Genomic DNA, 13,491 nt, shown 5'->3' with positions numbered 1-13,491 from the left:
CTGGTCTGAGTGTTGCAGAAATGATTTTGCGTGCTTTGGCCGCCCTTGAGTGCAAGGAAGGGCCTGTCTTCTGCACACTTTGGCGACTCCACCTGAAAGCCCTCCTCAGGCATTGAAAACGCTGTAGTCTTAACTCCAGGTCTTGGAAACGCATAGCTGTTCACTGTTTTACCTAATGCCTTCACTTTGTGCTAGTTACCTACAAAAGGTCAAGTTCTACTACTATTTATTTTCTGTTGACTGCTTCTTGACTGTTGCCACTGGAGAACCGCTCAAGTGAAAGAGTGCGTTGCTGCAGTGCATGTTCCCTGGGCATGGGACAAAGAGTAAGCAGGACATTTTTTTGAGGTCTCATATTTTATCTTGAAAAATTTGACTTACTGCATTAGACTTCATGATATATCCATTTATTTTCATGTAAAAGTGATATTCTCTCATCCAAAAAGAAAACAATCTTTGAACAAACCTGTTTCAAAGGGGCGTCTGCCTTCAGCTCCCATTACAATCCCAGGGTCCTGGGATGGAGTACAGCGTCGGGTTCCCTGCTCAGTGGGGAGTCTGCTTCTGCCTGCCTGCTCCCCTTGCTTGTGCATGCTTGAATGTGGTGTCTCTCTCTGAGAAATAAATAATTTTTTTTTAATCTTTTCTGTGTTGTCTCTGGAAAGCCCCTGGGGCTCTGCCTCTTTACCTCCAGGGAAATCTCAACTACTGTTTGATAAGAATTAGTACTCATTCAGTACATTTTTTTAATTAATTTTAGCACTGTAACAGGATAATTAACTATATTCAGCACCTATTACCAGATTGTCACACTTTTACCTGCTTGTCACATTTTAAAGAATACTATGGCTAGAAAAAGTCTTTTGCTCCAACTAGGAATCTTTTAGAATATAGCTGATTCTAGAATGAAAGTCATAGTGTAAAAAACATAAACATAACTCAAAGTGCTGTACTTTTTTTTTTTAACTGTTAGAAATTACTGGAACCAGGTGCAGAGCTCAGAAGACCTTAAAAAGCATTTATCCAGGTGATCCCCACCTAAGGGAGTTTATGGATAAGTTCTGGAGGCTTTGACTCCCCTGAAATTATATGCAAAATTGTGTATGTATCTTTTTGGCAGAGAGCACTGATAAAAGTTCATTACATTTTCAGAAGGATTAATCCCTCTACAGTTAATATACACTTGTCCAGTATGAGGTTATAAATGTGAAATTAGTCTAGAAAAGTAACTTTCAGAACAACACAGCTAAGTAACAGGCCTAATGCTGCTGCTTTATATATATATATATATATATATATATTTTTTTTTAATATTTGACAGAGACACAGTGAGGGAGGGAACACAAGTGGCAGAGACGGGGGCAGGGGGTGGGGCGGGGGCTGGGAGCGAGGGAGAAGCAGGCTTCCTGTGGAGCAGGGAGCCCGGATGCAGGGCTTGATCTCTGACCTAAACCAAAGGCACCCACTTAATGACTGAGCCACCCAGGTGACCCTGCTTTTTACATTTCCTTGGGCTCAAACTTTCTCTTAAAGAAGAAGAAAACAATTTTTCACTGTCTAAAGAGAAACAATACAGAATCACATACTTGTTCAACTGGATTCAAACTGAGCATACTTCCTGCAAACGTCCTGTTCTCTTTCCAAACGCAGGATGCAAAAAGCCATTTAATCTCATTCTTGGGAAAACTACAGTTGCCAAGAAACACCAACTGTTAAGAGTTTATTAACTCTAAAGCACAACAGGATTTTTTTGTTGTTGTTTTGCTTTTAAATTATTGATTGAAAAGCTTTCTACACTTGAGCCATGCATTGATTTATTCATTCATTCAACAAATATTTATTGAGAGCCTGGCTTTATTTGGTTGGCTAAAGGAAAAACAGCCAGTTTGTTTTGGGGGAGGGTGCGGGCAGCGGTTGGTAAGGCGGATATACTGGGCTAAAAGCTGGGAATAGCAGGGAAAAATCAGCTTTGTTACAAAGATGAGAGTCTAATATTCCTGCTCAATTACCCTCCTTTCTCCGGTGGCAGGCAGCAAGTGTCGACGCGTAGGACGACAGAGGTGCTTCATCTTGCTGGAGGATTTTGGTCTCCTTTGCACACACAGCTAAGGGAAGCTGAGTGCGCGTTACCTCCCCTGGACACTGGCCAATGGTCTGCCCTGGGATAAACTTGCGCTTCACCTGCTTCATGGGAATAATGCAGGTGAAATATGAGAAGTCATCATTTGGGGCTTTTAAGAGAAGAAAACAATATGAATCCTTCCTTGTCATTGTCATCAACAAAGCCCCTGAATGTTCCATCCTCTTTGGAACTCGGCTCAGGGTCCTCTGCACCCAGCTCCCGTCTTCATGCTGAGTGATTTCAACATGCAACACCGACCTCTCTTCCTCAGCGTCCTTACCACCTTCTTACCGATGTCTAGCTTCTCCTTTCCTTTCGAACTACAGCTTCATCTCTCACCCATTCAGAGCAAAAATTCTGATTTTCCTTTTATGAAATACAGCCCTAAAATAAGAGAAGGAACAGAAAACTCATTAACGTTTTACAAAAAGAATCCTTAACTGGTATGTTTTATTTGATGGCCAAGCTGCTAGAGGAGTTAGGAACTGTGTTTAACTATATATAGCAACCTAAAACAGCTGTGGCTTCAATAAGACATTGATCTCTTGATTAGGAGAAATCTGAGGTAGTGCTGGTACCAAGAGCCCACATTCATCAGGGACCCAGACCTGTTTTCTCTTTCAGATCCTATATTCTTGTGGATGACTTCCTACATGATGTCACCTCATAGGCCAAACTACTTGCAGAGTTTGGGTTCCAGCCATCGTATCTACGATCTCAGCACTCTGCCTGGGGAAAGGGCCGAGAACAAGAGGTTTCCTTCCAGCTACACAAACCCCCACCCAGCTTTCCTCAATCCTCTTATCATCATTCTATTTACATCTTACTAGCTAGACTTTGGTCAGTCAGCGCACGGGCAGTTAGTTAGCTGTGCAGGGAGAGCTGGGAAATGTCTTCTAGGGAAGCCTATCTCTGCGTCCAAATCAAGTCAGGGTTCTGTTATTAAGGAAGAAAAATCTGAATAGTCCGTAGCCCTAGCAATATGGCCCCCAGCTGTCCATCAATATCATCTCCCAGGAAAAATGGGGAGATCTAGAGATACAACCCGGCTTTGTGTAAGGAGGGGTTCAGTAAATAATGGGTGAATGAATGATTTGAATTCACGATGATGATTTTTTACATTCTGGTTGAATATAGACTACATCAAGCACTTATTAATAAGCTGCAGGGAAACGGCCAGACCCGAAGTGCCTCCATGTGTACTCAAAAGTTACCTTCTTAACATTTTGATGCTTGCTACTTAGAAAAGCAGAATCTGACTGAGGTCTAATCCAAATCTACTAAATTGGGCCCTACATTGTAAACACACCCAAGTAATTCCTACAGCACACTGAAATTTGGGAAGGCATACTTTACTGTGTTTTTGTTTTGTTTTTTACTTTACTGTGTTTTTAAAAATAATGCCGAACCACAGAAATATTCTTTAAAATGTTTTCTTGTACTGGCTTTGAGGGGGTGGATATGATGTGTGTGTGTGTGTGTGTGTGTGTGTGTGTGTGTGTGTGTGTGTTTTCCTAATACACATTCTTTCCACCAGCTGGTCAGCATAATGATTTCAACCTGTATGGGCCATTAAAAAAAAAAAAAGTCCATTAATTGCTGGTTCAAATAGTTAGCAGATAGCAGAGCTGAGGAAGGAAACATCAATTTGTGGTTTTTGTCTTAAGGTTTTAGTTATTACAAATGACTAATTATTGTAGGGAGTGGGATGGAAACTTCAGCTGGTCCCTCAAACACACCCTCCTTTTCTCCGCTGCCTTCTGGCTGCCTTCCCTGGGGCCAGCAGTTGGGAGATGAGGGCTAGCAGGATGAAAGCCAGCTCCTTACTTTGCAGAGTCCCTACCAGGTGACCCCTATGGACGCCTGCCCCAGCCACACCTTAACCCCATTGCAGTGAAAGTCAAGCCATTCATTGCCTAGCAGGAATTGTCACTAAGTGTGATTACTGTTCTCTGGCATCTGGGAGAGGTATTTGCAGGCAGGAGAGCGGGTAGTCCCCTGACCTGGAATTACTGATGCAGGAATAAAAACCGTGGAGAACCTGGTCTCATTTTGTCAAGTTTCTGGATAAATGGCGGGACAGGAGAGTTTTGCAGGTTTTGGCCTAGCTCAACAAAATCATTATTACTGGTACTGGCAAAGGTAAGCTGTTTTCTCCCTACTCTGACAATGAAGGCCATCCGTACTTTCTTACATGATGTTTGGCAATTTACAAACTATCACTTTGGAAATAGGTGTTTCTAAACAGTTAATGCGGAAATCATCCTTACTCTTACCCCTTAGCCCCTGGGAAAGAAGAAAGAGACCTGGGGTTCTGCATGAGTCTGCCTCGGTTGGTGATGTCATTCCTGTTGTTTCTCCTCCACTGTTAGGGGGAAGCCAATGCTCCAGCCTTGCCAGGCTTACCACTCCGGCAACTGGTTTGAGCAACAGCACAGCGGTTACTCCCTTTCTGTCTATGGCTATGGCTGTGCTGCGCAAGGAAATGGAGTTAACCTTTCTGTGCCAGAGACCTCTGGACCCCCAGCTGGAATTCTGATCACGCCTAAGGTATCCCTCCCTGAAATGATTCCTAGATCGTCCACGTACCCAACCTAGAAGCATCTTTTTCCTAACTTCACGCCCCCAGATGCTCTCCTTCTAATTCCCACAGACCTGGCTTTTGCTCCCCATTTTAAAACCAGAGAGTAAAAGCTGATGACTAGAGAAATTTGGCAATTTAAGTCATGACTATCTTCCCAAAACAAAAATCCTAGGCTGGTGACATGTGTGCCCAAATTTTTACTACTAAATTTTAGTTTATCATTCCATTTTACTCAAAATAGGAGTGGAGGTAGTTTTGTTTTGCAAGAGCAGAAAACATTAACATGCTTTTCAAAGATATTCTGATATTTTGGTTACTAAAGTAAGCAATTTCTAAAATCACACAGGAGTGCTAGAGTAAGGAAGGGAAAGCTGCCCTCTGGCTTCTCCCCATGCTTTCTCTCTTCGCCATCTCCTACCCACTTAGAAGAAAGTCTTGTTCAAGTGCATCTGTGTTCTCTATATTTTTCTCTTCTGTTCTTCTTAAATCAGCACAATTGGGCTTTATTTAGGGAGAGAGGGGAGACTTGAGCAAGAACAGACTGAGTAGTACATACTGGTATACTCTTTGCTTGCTTCTGCTTATAGGTTGCCTTAGGAGGGGTCCCCTCCCCATCCCCCAAAGATGGCCTTTTTAATAAAGAGCTTTCTTTAAAAGTTGCCCATTTGGATGTGCTGTGATATTGGCTCATCCCTTATTGACTAACACTTTGAATGTTCTCAGTGCTTCAACTAACTTCCACCTATCTCTGAGTATTTGAATGTTTTTTGGCTAAGAATAAATTTCTAGAGGGGCACCTGGGTGGTTCAGTTGGTTAAGGGTCCCAACTCTTGATTTTGGCTCAGTCATGATCTCAGGGTTGCGAGACCAAGCCCTGCATTGGGCTCTGGGCTCGGTGAGGAGTCTGCTTGAGGTTCTCTCTCTCTCTCTCCTCCCCCTACTCGTACATTTGCACGTGTGCGCTCTCTCTCTCTCTCTCTCCCTCTCCCGAATCGATCTTTAAACAATTCTGTAAGTGGAAGGTCTGGATCAAAGATAGAACATTTCGAATTTCAGACAGCAAATTACACACAAAAAGCTTTCCTAAGTTTACACGTTTCATGGTTGCTGTGGGGATGCATGCCTCTCTGTTTCTGTGTGTGATTAACCAGTGTGACAGGTGCGGAAGCCATTTGCCTATTGAGAGCAAAGACCTTTTAAACTGTTTCTTGGTATCTGTGTTTGGTGACCTCCTCGATGTCTTTTGTGCATCTTTTTTTCCCTCATTGGTGGTGCCCCTTTCTTCTTCTTTTTTTTTTTTTAAGATTTTTATTTATTTATTTGACAGAGAGATCACAAGTAGGCAGAGAGTCAGGCAGAGAGAGAGGAGGAAGCACACTCCCCGCCAAGCAGAGAGCCTGATGTAGAGCTCGATCCCAGGACCCTGAGATCATGACCCAAGCCGAAGACTTAACCCACTCTTAACCCACTGAGCCACCCAGGCGCGCCACCTTTCTTCTCACTGTTTAGATACTTAGATATTATGGAAATTAGCACATAGCCTTCGAGGTGTTAGCTTTGTCTCCAATCTGTTCGGTAATGTCCTCCTTGTGGGATGGCCTGTGCCTTAAACCCAGAGTTAAATTTAATAGTTAATAGTTTTTAGTTTTTTAATAGTTAATAGTTTTTAACACTTGCATTTGTTTGTGGTTTGTTTTCTTCCAAACTTTTCATTTTCAGTTTTTCAAGCCTGTTTTAGGTGTGCCTTCTTCTATAGAAAATACCTTGTTAGATTTCTTGGCGTTTTTCTTTTTAAACCCAAATCAGGTTTTACCCTTTTAGCAGACATTTGATATTGCATCACTTAAAAAACAAAACAAACAACAACAAAAAGAAACTTTTGCTACATTGCCTGAGGTTTTAGCACATTTTTTTTTTCTTTCCACGCCTTCAGTTCTTTTGACCTTTTGGCAAATGGTCTATGTGTCTTCTGGTGGTTAACTTTATCTTAAATAGAAAAGTGTAGGTTTGAGTAGATCAGCAACTTCAGAAACAAAAGTATTTCCTGATTTCTGTGAACTCTGAGAAAATGAAGAAATTAACACCAGACAGAGAAATAAAAGACAGAGAGAAACAGCAACAAGAACAATGAAAGAACAAAGAAACATAAGTAACATTTTAAAAAGAAATTAACTCTTCTTTTTCTCTTCTTGTCCACCCCACCCCCCACTTTCTTCTCTCCATTTTTGTTGACACCTTCTGGGATTTTCAGCCCACTCTCCATGCAAATTACTACTATGACATGCAATTTCAAGAATTATAAATATATTCTCTTTGGTGGCTGTGGTGAGCACCCTTGTGCCACCTGCCTGCTTTCCTGGGCGGGTTTTGGTTAGGAGCAGATCGTCAAGATTCCAGGTGGTAAAGCTGTGTGGGTGGGTCTCTTTCAATTACATGCCCTTGCTTTAGTCTTGCCTAAGGAAGCGTGACCTCTGCCAGATGTCACAGTTTATTGCCTATTTCCCCTACTATATAGCACACCTGTGTTCTTAGCTCTTCTTTCTCCAAGAGCTCAGCCTCCCAAGAGCCCCCTGCCTTTTCACAGTGTGTTTTAAGATCAGAGGAAGTGGATGTCTTCAAAATGATTCTCAGGTCTTTGGGCTCCATCGGTGCATCTGTCCCAAACTCCCGCTAGCAGAGGAAGAAGGTTTCTAGAAGTGCCCTTCTCCAAGTATACCGGGCAGTGCCCAGGTGCCCCTCACACAGAGAAACTGTCTCTAGAGAGCATCTGTTCCCCGCAGCCTGGTAGTGTAGGATCCACATTTACCAGAACACGTATTGAAAAAGAGGAAATGTGACGTTATTTGGAAATATTGTATCCTAAGAAAGGCCTCATTCAAACACAGATTCTGGCTGTCTTTGTCCTTTCTACATAGGAAAAATATGCCAATGGTGAGATTAAACTTACAGTAACCATATAATTTATTTCCCAAACCGGGATCTATTTCTGAAGAGAAGGGAAGCATACTTTCGGATAGATTAAAAAGAAGAGCTAGGGGGTCTTTGGCTTTCAATATAATCTCATCAGTGTCAGCAAGGGAGGCTTAATTGAGTTTTTTTGGTGCCAGGAGCTACCAGGGCTCTTACTGGGTGGGCTGGGTTCCTTGAAACAGCTGTACATCCTTGACAAAGACAGTTCTCAACAGGTGCCTGTGGAGAGGAATCATAAAAACTTAACTGTCCCAGGAGGGTCAGTAGAATCTGGGTTAACCAACCAAGACTCATCTGGGGAGTGCTTCTGGAATTTACTTCTCTGATTGACTGGTTTGCTTTTCTATGGTCTCTTTATCTGCTTAAGCACGTACCATCCTGGTCCTTAGCTGAGCTGTGGGCTTGGGGTGTGATTAGAAGGCTACAGGGAGAATATACCCATGAAGATTTTGTAGATTGTCACCTGGAAGGAAGGGCAGAGCCCCCAGGAGAGAGTTGGGCATTTAGTGCAGGGACTGTGGAGTCTGGATGCCTGGGTCCCTGGTGTCCAGTTCATGGGAGGCCCTGGAAGACCAGTTAGTTCCCAGAAGCTTCAGAGATCCCTGAGGTCTTTGTCAGGCATGCTCCTCCTTGATGATTTTTTTCTTCCTTTGACTTCATTCACCTATTTCATAAGTATAGTCCTTCATAATGTTTTTTGAAGATTTTATTTATTTGACAGAGAGAGAGAGACAGCAAGAGCAGAAACACAAGCAGAGAGATTAGGGGAGGGAAAGCAGGCTTCGTGCTGAGCAGGGAGCCTGATGCGGGACTGAATCCCAGGACCCTGGGATCATGACCTGAGCGAAAGGCAGATGCTTAATGACCGAGCCACCCAGGTGCCCCTAGTCCTTCATAATTTTGACAGCTAATGTTTTCTTTAAAAGCATATGTTGATAGTAAACCTTTAAGAAAAAAATGATTTTTTTTTTCTCAACATCCTGATTTCCTTGCAGGAAAGCACAGCACTGGCAGAGAAGCAAGATGAAGAGCCACTGGAAGGTAACAGAAACCCTGTGTGCCATGGTTGAAAAGAAAGCTAACCCATTTCCAGGTTACTCATTACTCAGCTGGCTAGGAGCTGAGAGATTCCACTGGAAAATTCCCACGTAGGTCCCGTAAGCTATTTTCTTCAGCATTTTGTCTGGTCTTGGGAAACTGCTTCTGTGGGAAGCTTGAGTAAAGCCACCTGTTTGGGTCTTTCTGAGGGACTAGGAAATGGGGGCATTTCCAAATGGGAAAATAAGAAGTTGTTTTTAAGATCCGTTTCCTCCATAAATGTAAACTTTGGGATTAATTCTGCTTTATTTTAAAAAATAAGTTATTTATTTATTTATTTGAAACACACACACACACACAGAGGGCCAACACACAAGCAGGGGGAGCAGCAGAGGAAGAGGGAGAAGCAGTCTCCACATTGAGCAGGGAGTCTGATGTGGGGCTCAATCCTAGAACCCTGAGCTGAAGGCAGAGCCTTAACTGACTGGGCCACCCAGGTACCCCTTAATTTTTCTTTAATTTTGATTGCTAAGGGGAGAGATCTGAAGTGATCACTGTGGCCTGGTTTCCTAGCTTCCCTCGGGGTTATTGGCTCCTGGAGGAGGTCTGTCACAGGCCCTGTCTGTGGTGTCAGGCAGTGCCCCTTGTGGTTCTTGATGTGTATGAACAAAGTGCATCTGTTCAGAGCAGAAGCTGTTTCTGACTGTGTCTTCCAGGAAGGGAAGAAAATGTCTGGCTTATTTTGCTTAAGTTATAGGAAAGGGAAGTGAAAAAGACAGGCAGAGATAAGACCTTTGGCTACTTCTTCACACTTTTCCCATCCCCAGGACACCCCCACCAGACCAAACCCACCCATGACCTTGTGACTTTGTAGCCACAGGTGAGCCGTGCTCAGTGTTCAAATGAAATGCAACTGTTGTTCCAATCTTTCAATGCTATGGGGCAGTTCTGGTTTTATTAAGATATGTTTGATTGACACGTGAGCATAAGTCAAATCTCCCTGCTTGCATCAGTCCCGCAGACAGTGTAAAGATTAAAGAAAAACCTACAAAGAGTGTGCTTTCGGGGTGCAGACTTCCAGGGTTCAAATCTCTCTTACGAGCGCTGTAATTCCAGACAAACTCCTCTCCAGGGCGTCAGGATCCCCAACTGTAAAATGGGATGTTAAAATCGACCTCCTAGAAAGTGTGAGGACAGTAGCTCTGAAGTGCTTGGAAGTGCTTTAACAATATCTGGCAGGGAATAGCCCCTTCAGCGGTTAGTGTAAGCTCTTGGGAGAGCTGGAGAAGCTCTGTTCAGGGAAAATGACTTGATATACCAATCCACCCATGTAGACAGTTCTAAATTTTCCAATTTAAATAAAAAAACAAAAGCTAAAAAGAGACATACAGATTAAATTAATTTCAATACTTATAACCTAACATACCCCAAATATTTCATTAAACATGTAATGAATATAAAAATGAATGAGATATTTTTTTTTAAATCTTAATAGCAAGTTTTTAAAATGCAGTGTATATTACATCACATCTCCGTGAGGACTAGTCTCATTTCAAGAGCTCAGTAACCACAGGGGACGAGTGTCTGCTGTGGTGGACAGCTTGGTTTTGAGGGCCCCCGGGTTTAGGGAAGCTGTAATGAGCTTGTCTTTTGTATGTTTCTTTATCACTAGGGCCAACGTCACTGGAAGGGCCTAGATCATTCGTCTGGGATTCTTAGCTGACCACACTACATCTGTTTTCTAGGCCACATAGACCATATAGTCACGAATGACTCCAGTGAAGAAAGTGGGAAGTGGCTCATGAAACGTACAAGATGCATTAGAGTTACTTGATGATCTTGGTTCTAAAATAAGTATAGAAGGACGTTAGTCAGCTGGGGCTGCTCTCACAAAATGCCACAGACTGGGCTTGAATAACAAAGTTATTTCTCATAGTTCTGGATACTAAGAAATCCGAGATTAAGGTGCCAGTTGATTCAGTGCCTGCCTGATGAGAGCTCTCTTCCTGGCTGGCAGATGGCTACCTTCTCATTATATCTCCACCAGGCAGGGGGAAAGAGAGTGCCCCAGCACTGGTGTCCTTTTTTATAAGGTGTCCTTTTTTATAAGGGCACTAATCCCATCAGACTAGGGCCCAACCCTCAGAGCTCAACGAACCCTAAGTATCTCCCAAAGGTCCCATCTCCAAACACCATCACGTTTGTGCGTTGGAAGTGTTTCAACATATGAATGTGAGGGGGACACAAACATTTAGCCCCTAACACATGTAAATACAAATGGGTATCATGATCCCATGTGAGTATTTGGAAGTAGAAGAATTACGGTCCTGAATGAGCTAAGGTTTGCAAAAATTAGAAAGGAATACGAGAGGGCTTCTTTGGTTATGTTCAAGTACAAGGAGAGAAAACAAGAGGTGGTATTAAAAACCTTGGAAACCCGGCAACTTGGGAGGAAGATTTAGGTCTGATGTTTTCACGATAACTTAACACCACCTGATCACAGAGTTCCAGGTTTTTTTTTTAATTTTTATTTATTTATTTTTAAAAAAGATTTTATTTATTTGAAAGACAGAGATCACAAGCAGGCAGAGAGGCAGGCAGAGAGAGAGGGGGGAGAAGCAGGCCTCCTGCCGAGCAGAAAGCCTGACATGGGGCTTGATCCAAGGACCTCGAGATCATGACCTGAGCCAAGGGCAGAGGCCCAACCCACTGAGCCACCCAGGCACCCTGAGTTCCAGGTTTTAAAGAAGGAAGTCCAGGCTTCCCTCTGTTTCTGAATTAATTGCTTTAGATAGTTTGTATCATTCACATCAATCTGTTAGTTAAGCAAATAAAGCAGCATGTTTATTGTTTCAAAGCCCCGTCCTATGGATTTGGTCTGGGCTCCCAGGCTCTGTGTCCCCCTGGGTGCTCATACTAGAAGCTCCGGGCTCATCCTTGACCCTCCTTTTCTCTTTGGCCCCAGTGTGAGTCCATTTCCAAATCCTGTCCACTCCTTTTCCAAACCTCGCTCGATTCCAGCCCTCACCTCCATCTCTTCCACCACGCAGATCCCCTTTGAGTCTGGTAGTGGTGATTTTCCAGCTTTAATTTCTACTTTCAAATCTTTTTTTTTTTTTTTTAAAGATTTTTTATTTATTTATTTGACAGAGAGAAATCACAAGTAGATAGAGAGGCAGGCAGAGAGAGAGAGAGAGGGAAGCAGGCTCCCTGCTGAGCAGAGAGCCCGATGCGGGACTCGATCCCAGGACCCTGAGATCATGACCTGAGCCGAAGGCAGCGGCTTAACCCACTGAGCCACCCAGGCGCCCTCTACTTTCAAATCTTATGGAAAGAAAGCATGCAATTTAAAAATTCTAACACATTGGGGCACCTGGATGGCTCAGTGGGTTAAGCCGCTGCCTTCGGCTCAGGTCATGATCTCAGGGTCCTGGGATCGAGTCCCACATCCGGCTCTCTGCTCAGCAGGGAGCCTGCTTCCTCCTCTCTATCTCTGCCTGCCTCTCTGCCTACTTGTAATCTCTCTCTGTCAAATAAATAAATAAAATCTTTAAAAAAAAAATAAAAAATAAATAAAAATTCTAACACAAAATGTCTGCAATATTTTCCTGCTCCTTTTTTTGGGAAACTCTAATTTTTAAGCCATTGCCAATATGTGTTCTGTAAAACTTTTTTGTATTGCCTTCGCAGATCCAAACCTTCATGTGAATATTGAGGAATTAAACAAGGAGTTTATGGTGAAAAGTGAGGAGCTCTACGACTCTCTCATGAGTTGCCACTGGCAGCCTTTGGATACAGTTCACTCCGAAATCCCCCATGAGCCCCCAGAGAAGCATGACGGTCACTAAGCTTACACCACTATTCTATTGATTGCCACCTGTTGTTTTTGGGAAAAAAAAAAAAAAAAATTCTTCCGGGAAGGTACTGGATGCTATATGTAAATGCAGATTTCTGGGACTTGAATGTGACTGACTTGATAAAATGTGTTGTAAATAAACTTTACCAGCACATCCATTTCTGGAAGTGTGTTATATTAAGTAAGTGCCCAAAGACATCCCACAGCTATCCTGGTAGACCAAGCTGAACTAGAAGACATTTAAAAATAGGTCTAATAGGAAAATGGGCCTGACCCGAACTGGTTGGGGCATGAATGGATAGACATATAAATAAATAAAGAGTATGGTGTCACATCATCTGGTTTGATGGGAATTAATAGCAGTGATTAATAGTAATTAACTTAATTAAGTTAGCAAGTGAATGATGATGCTTTAAAGTTTGGGGCAGTTTTGTAATTGAAACTCAGTTTGGTGGGGCAGTATATATCCTGCCCCACGCAGAAATTGAGAATATTTGATTAAGGTCTAGATTTAGAATAAAAGAAGAACTAAGTGAAAGAATGAAAGCATCAGCATAAATGTATATGTTGGTAAGAATCCTGCCCTGTTGCTGGAATAGCCTGCGTTGCCTCTGATCTCCTTCTGCTTCTTGTTATTAGTCCTACAAAAGAGTAAACATCAGCTTAAGCATGAGAATGTCTTCACATTGTCTATTACCAGATGGGATGTGGGTAACATGGAGGTAGCAAATGCTGGGTTGTGGAGCACAGAAAGCAAGAATGACCAGCTATTTCTGTTGGAGATCAACGATTCTTCAGAATTTTCAGGTTAGTGATGATAGGGTCAAAGTCAAGTGCGAGCAGAGGACTCCTCTCCTGATAGTAACCAGATTGTGGAGACGCAGTATGAAAAGCAATGATTGCTGCCAACTGGAATGAGTG

At 42.8% G+C, this 13,491-nt stretch overlaps 1 protein-coding gene across 1 annotated transcript; it reads left to right on the top strand.

Annotated features, from left to right (window-relative positions):
• Nucleotides 1–4,193: 4,193 nt before the first annotated feature.
• On the top strand, nt 4,194–12,562 carry C5H6orf52 (chromosome 5 C6orf52 homolog). The gene is made up of 4 exons (XM_059401497.1): nt 4,194–4,264; nt 4,495–4,672; nt 8,672–8,717; nt 12,405–12,562. The coding sequence occupies exons 1-4, from the start codon at nt 4,194–4,196 to the stop codon at nt 12,560–12,562; spliced, it is 453 nt and encodes a 150-aa protein (XP_059257480.1).
• The last annotated feature ends 929 nt before the right edge of the window (nt 12,563–13,491 follow it).

This window comes from Mustela nigripes, chromosome 5 (assembly GCF_022355385.1).
Source record: "Mustela nigripes isolate SB6536 chromosome 5, MUSNIG.SB6536, whole genome shotgun sequence".
In the NCBI taxonomy this organism is placed as follows: Eukaryota; Metazoa; Chordata; class Mammalia; order Carnivora; family Mustelidae; genus Mustela; species Mustela nigripes.
Note: the sequence above shows the minus strand (reverse complement) of the source record. Positions and strands in the feature narration are given on the sequence as shown.